Source organism: Coregonus clupeaformis, chromosome 11, assembly GCF_020615455.1.
Source record: "Coregonus clupeaformis isolate EN_2021a chromosome 11, ASM2061545v1, whole genome shotgun sequence".
NCBI classification, from domain to species: Eukaryota; Metazoa; Chordata; class Actinopteri; order Salmoniformes; family Salmonidae; genus Coregonus; species Coregonus clupeaformis.
In genome coordinates, this window is record NC_059202.1 from 2,521,272 (window position 1) to 2,534,316 (window position 13,045).

Below are 13,045 nucleotides of genomic sequence, written 5' to 3' on the forward strand. Positions count from 1 at the left end.
AAATCAGTCTCCTCCTTTCCAAAAATACTGAATCTTCTGAGTCCATTCCTAGCGGACTCGAATCTTAACACTCAGAAATGGGAGTCAATGTGCAAGGAATCGAGGAATCAATTATTTTGGAGTCAACTCTCCACCACTACGTCATTGTTGTTAACAGTTGGGAAAATGGCAGCAAAGTCCTGTATGGCCATACTTTGAGAAGTTAAATGAGAAGGTGATGAAATGGAATTGAGGTACAGTAATGGTAGTACAGGTGCAATGCTTAACCCTCTGAAAGGGACGCACCGTTAGACCCAAACCTTTGCTGGCAGCAGTGCAGCTGCATTGTGAATTCACATGGAATTCTATGAATTTCTTTCTTTTAACGGGAAACAGATTTAAAAACAATTGTTGTTTAAATGTTAAGAAATTGTTTTTAATTTGTCACATCCCTAATTTAGCTTAGACACTTTACTGGATTTAATGGATTACACGGACATAGCCATTAATCTACTCTACTAAGGGGAAAATGCAAGGCACGGTCCCTCTGGTTCAGACAAAGCTAGCAGTCCTGTGCAGTGAGTCAGTCAGGCAGTTCCTATTGCTGCCATGGCTCTTGATCATTAAGTCCTAACTGGCTGGCTGTGGCTGTGCATATTTCCTATTCCTCAGCTCCCATATCAAAGTCCCATCTAAATGAGAAACAATAGGATGTCACATCATGTGCTACACCTCAAAACCGGAAGACTCAAGATAAACTAAAGACTACTCAATAGTCTGTTTAGCGCATAAATGAGTAACCTCAAGTTCCCAGAGAGCCTGAGGTCGCATTCATTAGGCACCAAATGGAAGAATTACGAACTGAAACAGGGAGGGACTGCCTGAACCTTGTCCAATAAGAAACCCATTTAAATGTTCCGTTGCAAAATGTTTTGCTAGTGTGCCCTAATGAATAGGCCTACGACTTTGCTCAATTGAAACAGTGGGCCTTTGACCAGTGCCATGACAGCCAGCGCATTTCAAATAGCTGGGTCATATTCATTAGGAACCAAATGGAAGACACCTAAACAGGGTAGGACTACAATAAGAAACACTTTCCAATGCATGACCTAATGAATGCGACCCTGATCCTGGAACTCAGTTTAAAAAAGCATCAGCAGCACATCCAGCTGACAGGATACAGACAATGTAGGCCAATTATCGCTCCATTACACATTATGGCAAGGCAAAAGACCCCAGACCGTGACAAGGCTGAGAAAATCAACAATGTGTGACCACACTGAGATCTTCTGATAGTAAAAAGCTGTAGAATGGCCAAATTACCGCTCAATGAGAGTTTTGCAATCTATCGATAACAGATCTCTGTCATAAGGACACGCTTCAACTGTGCTGGTGATGACATCTGCAATTATAAGACTGACATTACATCCTTACATGTAGGGTCCCGTGTAGCTCAGTTGGTAGAGCATGGCGCTTGCAACGGGGGGCCAGTATGAAAAAAAGGAATGTATGCACTCACTAACTGTAAGTCGCTCTGGATAAGAGTGTCTGCTAAATGACTAAAATGTACACTACAAATCAGATAACATTTAGTGCATGCCCAAGGATGACGTTAACCGCAGTCATTTATGCTATGTAGCTGAAATACTGGTGCATGAACAGTTACCTTATGCGTCCAAATTAGCTAGTGCTACTAAACTAGAATGTGTGGACTTGTTTGGTCTGTTTGCTTGACAATGTCAGCAAGATAAGCACAGCAGCAGAAGACGATTGGACTTAGGCAAAGAATCAGCCTGAGGGGAACTCTTGAGTGTTTGTAAAAGGAGGTGTGAGCTGAGGAGCTTATTTCAAGAAAGAGGTTATACGTTACTATCATGTGTCAATATGGAATTATAGACTTATCAAAGCCAGTCGGGCTGAGGTTGCATGTGACGCATACAGTAATGGCAATGCCAGCCAACATTCATGATACCATTCCTGTGTCTGAAAAAGTTACTAGTCGTCAAACCATTGGTTTCCTCAAATCTTGGATCCTCTCCTGCAATGTGTTTTGAGGGGGAGGTGAGGAATTGGAGGGTACACTATATAGGGTGCCATTAGGGACAGACAATGTTTGAGTTCCTGCCCTAATAGATGCGCAGACGTTGCATGCATCAACTAATGGTTACGTACCATGTCAGACTGTGCAGTCGGGCACCAGATTGCTATAAGATAAGATATGGGGATGGCGTTCCTCTGCTCAGATGTTGCTGACACCTGCCAGATCATACAGCACCTGGATAGGTATTTTACGTATCAACTAACCACATACAGTATTCAGACCCCTTGACTTTTTCCACATTTTGTTACATTACAGCCTTATTCTAAAATTTATTAAATTGTTATTTTTCTTCATCAATCTACACACAATAATACACCATAATGACAAAGCAAAATAGGATTTTATGAATTTTTGCAAATGTATTACAAAACCCCCCCGGAAATATCCCATTTACATAAGTATTCAGACCCTTTTCTCAGTACTTTGTTGAAGCACCTTTGGCAGCAATTACAGCATCGAGTCTTCTTGGGTATGACGCTACAAGCTTGGCACACCTGTATTTAGGGAGTTTCTCCCATTCTTCTCTGCAGATCCTCTCAAGCTCTGTCAGGTTGGATGGGGATCGTTGCTGCACAGCTTTTTTCAGGTCTCTCCAGAGATGTTCAATCAGGTTCAAATTCAGGTTCTGGCTGGGCCACTCAAGGACACTCAATCTTGTCCCGAAGCCACTCCTGCGTTGTCTTGGCTGTGTGCTTAGGGTCGTTGTCTCCCGAGTGGCGCAGTGGTCTAAGGCACTGCATCGCAGTGCTAGCTGTGCCACTAGAGATCCTGGTTCGAGTCCAGGCTCTGTCGCACCCGGCCGCAACCGGGAGACCCATGGGCGGCGCACAATTGGTCCAGCGTCGTCCAAGGTAGGGGAGGGTTTGGCCGGCAGGGATGTGGGTTCATTTCCCACGGGGGGCCAGTATGAAAAAAATAAATAATGTATGCACTCACTAACTATAAGTCGCTCTGGATAAGAGCGTCTGCTAAATGACTAAAATGTAAATGTTGTCCTGTTGGAAGGTGAACATTCACCCCAGTCTGAAGTCCTGAGCGCTCTGGAGCAGGTTTTCATCAAGGATCTCTCTGTACTTTGATCTCTCATCTTTCCCTCGATCCTGAATAGTCTCCCAGTCCCTGCTGCTGAAAAACATCCCCACAGCATGATGCTGCCACCACCATGCTTCACCGTCGGGATGGTGCTAGGTTTCTTCCAGACGTGACGCTTGGCATTAATGGTCTGAGAGTCTTTAGGTGCCTCTTGGTAAACTCCAAGCGGGCTGTCATGTGCCTTTAACTGAGGAGTGGCTTCTGTCTGGTCACTCTTCCATAAGTGCTGCAGAGATGGTTGTCCTTCTGGAAGTTTCTCCCATCTCCACAGAGGAACTCTGGAGCTCTGTCAGAGTGACCATCGGGTTCTTGGTCACCTCCCTGACCAAGGCCCTTCTCCCTCGATTGCTCAGTTTGGCTGGGCAGCCAGCTCTAGGAAGAGTCTTGGTGATTCCAAACTTCTTCCATTTAAGAATGCTGGAGGCCACTGTGTTCTTGGGGACCTTCAATGCTGCAGACATTTTTTGGTACCCTTCCCCAGAGCTGTGCCTCGACACAATCCTGTCTCGGAGCTCTACGGACAATTCCTTCGACCTCATGGCTTGGTTTTTGCTCTGACATGCACTGTCAACTGTGGCACATTATATAAAACAAGTGTGTGCCTTTCCAAATCATGTCCAATCAATTGAATTTACCACAGGTGGACTCCAAACAAATTGTAGAAACATGTCAACAATGATCAATGGAAACAGGATGCACCTGAGCTCAATTTCGAGTCTCAGAGCAAAGTGACTTATGTAAATTGGGTCTTTTTTTTTTTTTTTTTTTTTTATACATTTGCCATTTAATACAAAAATGAAAAGTTCTCGCTTTGCCATTATGGGATATTGTGTGTAGATTGCTGAGGATTTTTATTTATTTAATCCATTTTAGAATACGGCTGTAACGTAACAAATCTGGAAAAGGTTAAGGGGTCTGAATACTTTCCGAAGGCACTGTATGTTGTAGCAATCTGGTGCCCGACTGCACAGTCAACGATGTGGCACGCAACCATTGGTTGATGCATGCAATGTCTGAGCATGGGATGCGACCATGATGTGATTAGCTGACACTATGCCTGGATAGGTTTTTTACGTAAGATCTGGCATGCATCTGCGACATCTAAACAGGAAAACAACCTAAATTATATGATTAGGGCCATGCTTTTTAGTGTGTAAACCAGTATTTCCAGCATTATCCACCATTGTTGCTGCAGGTAGAAAATCCTAGGAAATGTTCTGTAATTGACACAAGCTGTCTCCAATAAATCAATCAATGTCTGGTTGTGTGTGTTTGACGGAGTGGGATCGCCTAAGCCAGGGGAGGCATAGCTCTGCTAATCTTAAAAATCACACAAAACCTATTATTTGGCAGGGAATACTATTTGTAGATCAGTGATTCTACGCCTCACTTTGCTCAAGCTGATCCTCTCCAACGGACTTGGAAGTTGTAGCTAAACATGTGTCAAATAGCAGCAATTAATGGGGAGAGTCAATGGAAGTATATTGTAGTGAATTCCCGACCGGGTATCATTTTCACATTTACATTTTAGTCTCTTATCCAGAGCGACTTACAGTTAGTGAGTGCATACATTATTCTTTTTATATATATATTATTATTTTTTTTACTGGCCCCCCGTGGGAATTGAACCCACAACCCTGGCGTTGCAAACGCCATGCTCAACCAACTGAGCTACATCCCTGCCGGCCATTCCCTCCCCTATCCTGGACGACGCTGGGCCAATTGTGTGCCGCCCCATGGGTCTCCCGGTCGCGGCCGGCTACGACAGAGCCTGGATACGAACCAGGATCTCTAGTGGCACAGCTAGCACTGCAATACAGTGCCTTAGACCACTGCGCCACTCGGGAGAACCCGCTCGTATCGAACCCTCGTTCAGTTTGTGTCAAATACAGAACATTTACTAGGATGTTCTACCTGCAGCAACACTGGCATAGTATGGATAATGCTGGAACAGTCGAAGCACAGTGCCTCCATTTCCGTACCAAAAAGCATGGCCTTACATATGAAATGGTTAGTTGATATGTTACATACAGTGAGGGAAAAAAGTATTTGATCCTCTGCTGATTTTGTACGTTTGCCCACTGACAAAGAAATGATCAGTCTATGATTTTAAATGGTAGGTTTATTTGAACAGTGAGAGACAGAATAACGACAAAAAAAATCCAGAAAAACGCATGTCAAAAATGTTATAAATTGATTTGCATTTTCATGAGGGAAATACAGTGGGGAAAAAAGTATTTAGTCAGACACCAATTGTGCATGTTCTCCCACTTAAAAAGATGAGAGAGGCCTGTAATTTTCATCATAGGTACACGTCAACTATGACAGACAAATTGAGAAAAAGAAATCCAGAAAATCACATTGTAGGATTTTTAATGAATTTATTTGCAAATTATGGTGGAAAATAAGTATTTGGTCACCTACAAACAAGCAAGATTTCTGGCTCTCACAGACCTGTAACTTCTTCTTTAAGAGGCTCCTCTGTCCTCCACTCGTTACCTGTATTAATGGCACCTGTTTTAACTTGTTATCAGTATAAAAGACACCTGTCCACAACTTCAAACAGTCACACACCAAACTCCACTATGGCCAAGACCAAAGAGCTGTCAAAGGACACCAGAAACAAAAATGTAGACCTGCACCAGGCTGGGAAGACTGAATCTGCAATAGGTAAGCAGCTTGGTTTGAAGAAATCAACTGTGGGAGCAATTATTAGGAAATGCAAGACATACAAGACCACTGATAATCTCCCTCGATCTGGGGCTCCACGCAAGTTCTCACCCCGTGGGGTCAAAATGATCACAAGAACGGTGAGCAAAAGTCCCAGAACCACACGGGGGACCTAGTGAATGACCTGCAGAGAGCTGGGACCAAAGTAACAAAGCCTACCATCAGTAACACACTACGCCGCCAGGGACTCAAATCCTGCAGTGCCAGACGTGTCCCCCTGCTTAAGCCAGTACATGTCCAGGCCCGTCTGAAGTTTGCTAGAGTGCATTTGGATGATCCAGAAGAGGATTGGGAGAATGTCATATGGTCAGATGAAACCAAAATATAACTTTTTGGTAAAAACTCAACTCGTCGTGTTTGGAGGACAAAGAATGCTGAGTTGCATCCAAAGAACACCATACCTACTGTGAAGCATGGGGGTGGAAACATCATGCTTTGGGGCTGTTTTTTCTGCAAAGGGACCAGGACGACTGATCCGTGTAAAGGAAATAATGAATGGGGCCATGTATCGTGAGATTTTGAGTGAAAACCTCCTTCCATCAGCAAGGGCATTGAAGATGAAACGTGGCTGGGTCTTTCAGCATGACAATGATCCCAAACACACCACCCGGGCAACGAAGGAGTGGCTTCGTAAGAAGCATTTCAAGGTCCTGGAGTGGCCTAGCCAGTCTCCAAATCTCAATCCCATAGAAAATCTTTGGAGGGAGTTGAAAGTCCGTGTTGCCCAGCGACAGCCCCAAAACATCAATGCTCTAGAGGAGATCTGCATGGAGGAATGGACCAAAATACCAGCAACAGTGTGTGAAAACCTTGTGAAGACTTACAGAAAACGTTTGACCTGTGTCATTGCCAACAAAGGGTATATAACAAAGTATTGAGAAACTTTTGTTATTGACCAAATACTTATTTTCCACCATAATTTGCAAATAAATTCATTAAAAATCCTACAATGTGATTTTCTGGAAAACATTTTCTCATTTTGTCTGTCATAGTTGACGTGTACCTATGATGAAAATTACAGGCCTCTCTCATCTTTTTAAGTGGGAGAACTTACACAATTGGTGGCTGACTAAATACTTTTTTTCCCCACTGTAAGTATTTGACCCCCTCTCAATCAGAAAGATTTCTGGCTCCCAGGTGTCTTTTATACAGGTAACGAGCTGAGATTAGGAGCACACTCTTAAAGGGAGTGCTCCTAATCTCAGTTTGTTAACCTGTATAAAAGACACCTGTCCACAGAAGCAATCAATCAATCAGATTCCAAACTCTCCACCATGGCCAAGACCAAAGAGCTCTCCATGGATGTCAGGGACAAGATTGTAGACCTACACAAGGCTGGAATGGGCTACAAGACCATCGCCAAGCAGCTTGGTGAGAAGGTGACAACAGTTGGTGCGATTATTCGCAAATGGAAGAAACACAAAATAACTGTCAATCTCCCTCGCCCTGGGGCTCCATGCAAGATCTCACCTCGTGGAGTTGCAATGATCATGAGAACGGTGAGGAATCAGCCCAGAACTACACGGGAGGATCTTGTCAATGATCTCAAGGCAGCTGGGACCATAGTCACCAAGAAAACAATTGGTAACACACTACGCCGTGAAGGACTGAAATCCTGCAGCGCCCGCAAGGTCCCCCTGCTCAAGAAAGCACATATACAGGGTCGTCTGAAGTTTGCCAATGAACATCTGAATGATTCAGAGGAGAACTGGGTGAAAGTGTTGTGGTCAGATGAGACCAAAATCGAGCTCTTTGGCTTCAACTCAACTCGCCGTGTTTGGAGGAGGAGGAATGCTGCCTATGACCCCAAGAACACCATCCCCACCGTCAAACATGGAGGTGGAAACATTATGCTTTGGGGGTGTTTTTCTGCTAAGGGGATAGGACAACTTCACCGCATCAAAGGGACGATGGACGGGGCCATGTACCGTCAAATCTTGGGTGAGAACCTCCTTCCCTCAGCCAGGGCATTGGAAATGGGTCGTGGATGGGTATTCCAGCATGACAATGACCCAAAACACAAGGCCAAGGCAACAAAGGAGTGGTTCAAGAAGAAGCACATTAAGGTCCTGGAGTGGCCTAGCCAGTCTCCAGACCTTAATCCCATAGAAAATCGGTGGAGGGAGCTAAAGGTTCGAGTTGCCAAACGTCAGGCTCGAAACCTTAATGACTTGGAGAAGATCTGCAAAGAGGAGTGGGACAAAATCCCTCCTGACTACAAGAAACGTCTGACCTCTGATTGCCAACAAGGGTTTTGCCACCAAGTACTAAGTCATGTTTTGCAGAGGGATCAAATACTTATTTCCCTCATTAAAATGCAAATCAATTTATAACATTTTTGACATGTGTTTTTCTGTTTTTTTTTGTTGTTATTCTGTCTCTCACTGTTCAAATAAACCTACCATTAAAATTATAGACTGATCATGTCCTTATCAGTGGGCAAACGTACAAAATCAGCACGGGAACAAATACTTTTTTCCCCTCACTGTACCTGTCCAGGCTTTGTAAGATAAAGCATGCGCCTGCAATGTAGTCGGGCAGGAACTCTGCCAATGACTTCCTGGGCCTTGAATTAGGCTTATTTTTAGGTGTGTGTAGTGCTGATAAAGCACACCACACAGACCTGGCTGCGTCAGACTGCATTCGTTAATTAATCACTGATTCATTACTGACTTTATGCCTTTCGTTCAAAACAGCAGAGCTCTCTACTATCCACTTTACGTTTAGACATTTTATGGCCCTGACATTTGCATTGAGATGGGCCTTGACCAGTTATCTGACTGCATCGACTTTTCAGTAACACAAAGTAAGTCATGATTCATATTGTTGGCACAGGTCCATTTGTGGCCTTTATAGGCTTCATCTGCCCAGGTTACAAGCCAGTCTGTCCCCATCTAAACATTGGCCCCGTCTCCATTCCTTCCTGCTTGGCATTGCTAATCTGGCATAGTACGATTGGTGAAAGCAATGAGATTTCACTTATCCACTCACTTTACAGATCAGTGGTTATCGCAAGGAAACATTTTGAAGTTACTGGAATGAGGCTGTTGTGTCTCATGAACACAATGGGGTTCCGAGTTACCATCATGATCGTCGACGTCAAGAGAGTGGAATTCAGGAGTGATCCACTGCTCATGCTAGCCTGGAAACCCGACGTTAAATTGCATTGGATTCAACGTCACGCAGAAAGGAGCGTTTGGATCAGGAAAGTTTCCTCTCACGACCTCTACAAACCAGAATGTTGAATAAAATGATATTTTAAAGGCCGTGTGAAGTCAAAAATGGGATTTTCCTGTGTTTTATATACATTTCCACACTGAGGTTGGAATAATACTGTGAAATTGTGAAAATTATGATAATGCCCGTTTAGTGTATGAGCTGTTTGAAAAGACCGGCTGAAATTACAGCCTGTTTTGGTGGGATGGAGCTTTGGCCTGCCTGGTGATGTCACAGCTACTTTTCAGTTATCATTACAGCTACTTTTCAAAGCGAAGATTTCCATCACCTGAAGCATGCGCAGAAGTATGCATGCGTCTCGTGTATGCATTTTCATATTGTGCGCATGCTCCAGTTGATAGAAATCTGAACGTACAACCAGTGCTTTGAAAAGTTGATGTAATCATACTTGTCTGTGGATAGATTGTCTCACATTCCTACCTGCATAAGGACCAACCACACGGACAACCGGTAAAGTTAGTTAAAATATCATTTTATTCAACATTCTGGCTTGTAGAGGTAGTGAAAGGAAACTTTCCTGATCCAAATGCTCATTTATGCCCGACGTTGAATTCAACGTCAGGTTTCCAGGCTCATGCCTGCTTAGCCTCTTTAGAATCCCAGGTAAATACTTGCACACTCGTCTCTAACATGTAGGCTCAGCATTCACAAACAGTCCCATTACAAGTCAGAATGTTAAACTTCATTTCAACTTACTTTACCTGTTGTCCGCCGATTTTGTCCCTATGTCGGAGGTAATCTGATACAAAATATCCACAGGGAAGTGTTATCAACCCGACCTTCAGTACGCTGGTCTGTATATCGTTTGTATTTCCGGTTTTTATTTTCAATACTGATGCAATTCGCACCTGACCAACACTTGCACAATATGGCCAAGCCTAACCGAACAGCACACACTTCCAGCTGATTGCGAGGAAACACGTGTCGGTCGACTACATTCGGCTATTGTTTATATATTGTGCATCACGTGCAATGGGTCAACAGATTGAAAATACAAGCGACAGAACCTACCGGCGCTGCAAAATGTCAGGTAAACAACACTTTCCTGGGGATACCCAATTTCCACCTCATACCGCCAAAATGACCAACAGCATGTACAACCGGTAAAGTGTAAAAAATGTATTCCACATACTGCCTTGTAGAGACTATTGCGTATTTTTTACAGTGACTTCTTTCAGACCGATATCCATGGAGTAACCATGGTAACAGTCTGATGGATAGGCAAATGCCTGCTATGCTTTTGGAGTGGCTGTTTGAAAGCACAGAAAGAGAAAGTAGATAGAGATCGCGAGAGAGCGAAGTGGGTAGGGCAGACTCATTCCACAGAACAAGTGTCTATTCACACCTGCCTGTTCTGGGGCCAAGATGGCAGCGCTTCGAAATTCTCTAAAGTGCTGGAGCCACATTTCAACTTAGCACTATAGTGATTAAAAGAAGAAACTCCTTTGCTGTCTTTCTGGTGCATTGTTGGTATAGGATAATATCAAAGCAGATGTCCATTAGTCAATTATCTTCTGAGAGTCAATATTTGTAGAAAATCTCAGATGGTCCATGGAATTAGCTGTTATTCCTAATAGTAAACTTTCAATGGCTTAAAAAAAAAAAAAAAAGTGTACAATAGTACACCATTTCACAAAGTCCTCTTTAGGCCTGCTCTGGGGTTCAGCAACCAGTACTCCCACACTCAGAGTACAGGCTAGTCACTGATCTTCTGTAATCACAGAAAGCCACGCATTTCCTCTAGACTAGGGTGCACCTGTAGGCATACCTTATTCGACCCTTCACTGTTTGGTAAAACACATGAAAGTACCTCTGTCAATTCTCTGTACATTTGGAAAGGTATTCATTGCCCCATAGTAAAAAATGTGATGAATAAAAAAAAAAAGGAACAGTTCTTGAAAGTTTTCTATCATTGGCCACAATAGTGCATTCAACAACCTAACCATTATTCAAGTTGCATTGGGGACACCCTGGTGAACATATACAAATTCCCAACATTACAGGTCAAGCGAGACATGTTGATCAAACAGGTGTGAGCAATCAAGTGGAATTCTTCAGCTGTCTCACAGTGCGTGTTGTTCTGCCAAAAGAGCCACAACCTTTTGTGAAAACGATTAATACTAGTTTGAGTATGTCATGATTACAGCACGATATTTTCCCAGTAAAACATTTGGCGCCCAAAGACTAATAACGTGTCTGACAGCATGTGTGACTGGACATTACACACGTATTGTTTACACTGGAGAGGTACAGGCCTACTAACATGCAGTTTACTTCATTATAATGCTTTGTATTCCTGTTATATTTGCATAACTGTGCAAGGTTTCTAGGCTGCATTTCCTCCTTGATGGAATCGCTTGTGTTAGGCCTTTTCTTCAACTTCCGACTTTTGAACCCCACACCCACTGACACTGCCATGTGTTACCTACATTGGCTAATTTAATGTATTGGCCAACAAATGAAGCTGTAGGCCTACATGCCATGGTTGTCACATTTTAATAAAACATGGTTTAGATTTACATAATATTTAATTAGAGGGAACATACCCCAATGTACTGATGAAGCCATTGATAGTGCCTTCCGCGTAAAGCGACACAATGTCTCCAATATGAAGAAAACTAGATCTGTTGTCTGACATTTTCGCTTAATTCTGTCCAAAAGTCGGCTTTCCAGGTAAGCAGGACATGCAGTAGTCTTGGTTTGATGAAGTTGTCCGCTTACACGTTACAATGTACCTTGGCAACAAACCTGCGTTTCACTCGTCAAATTGCGAAGACTAACGCCCCAAAACGAGACATGTTTTGCTGTTTTCCCCAGTCCAAATTAGAAAAAGACGACAATGCAAAAACTTTTGAGTTATTATATATTTTTTTCAACTGTCGTTTTAGTTCATGAATCCAACTTCTTCCCGTGTGACAGACAGCATAACGTCCTCTTTTTCACATCAACTTTGGGGGAGGAGACTGGTTCTGTCAGAGTTGCAGATAGAGAGCAGCCAGCCTATCCCGTCTAAAGGGTTACCACTGTCACAAAGTCAAAATTAGCTTTTTGGTCTTCATTTAAGGTCAGGTATAAGATGAGCAGTGTGGTTAGGTTTAAAATAGCATTTTAAGAAGATAAATTGTAGAAATGGGGTTTATGACTTTGTGGCTGTGGTACCTACTGACGATCCGTCTAAAGTAGCCTAGGTTAGGGTGTCTTGAGGTAAAACGCCCCCTGCCAGTAATTTTCACAGAAACCACTGTCACTTGGCTGCCACTACTCTTTTTGTACTCAACAAAACATTTATTAATCTCTCTCATCTCAACTTTTTAAGTCACACCAACAAAACGATTGAGGTAAATGTATGTAATATTTGCCATTTAGAAAATGTTGTGTGTGTGTATATATACACTACTGTTCAAAAGTTTGGGGTCACTTAGAAATGTCCTTGTTTTCGAAAGAAAATCTTTTTTTTTTGTCCATTCAAATAACACCAAATTGATCAGAAATACAGTGTAGACATTTTTTATGTTGTAAATGGCTATTGTAGCTGGAAACGGCTGATTTTTAATGGAATATCTACATAGGCATACAGAGGCCCATTATCAGCAACAATCAGTCCTGTGTTCCAATGGCACGTTGTGTTTGCTAATCCAAGTTTATCATTTTAAAAGGCTAATTGATCATTATAAAAATCATTTTGCAATTATATTAGCCCAGCTGAAAACGGTTGTGCTGATTAAAGAAGCAATAAAACTGGCCTTCTTGAGACTAGTTGAGTATCTGGAGCATCAAATAGTACCCGCAAAACACCAGTCTCAGCATCAACAGTGAAGAGGTGACTCCGGGATGCTGACCTTCTAGGCAGAGTTGCAAAGAAAAAGCCATATCTCAGACTGCCCATCTTAATATTTTATTTTTATT

The 13,045-nt window shown here is 42.8% G+C and overlaps 1 protein-coding gene across 2 annotated transcripts in view; it reads right to left on the reverse strand.

Annotated features, from left to right (window-relative positions):
• LOC121577003 (inositol 1,4,5-trisphosphate receptor type 2) overlaps nt 1–12,082 on the reverse strand; it is a 144,815-nt gene extending 132,733 nt beyond the window's left edge. For both annotated transcript variants that reach the window (XM_041890679.1, XM_041890678.1), the window contains exon 1: nt 11,686–12,082. In XM_041890679.1, the coding sequence (XP_041746613.1) occupies nt 11,686–11,777 (92 nt within the window). In that variant the 5' untranslated portion in view covers nt 11,778–12,082. The remainder of the gene's footprint in view (nt 1–11,685) is intronic.
• Nucleotides 12,083–13,045: the final 963 nt, after the last annotated feature.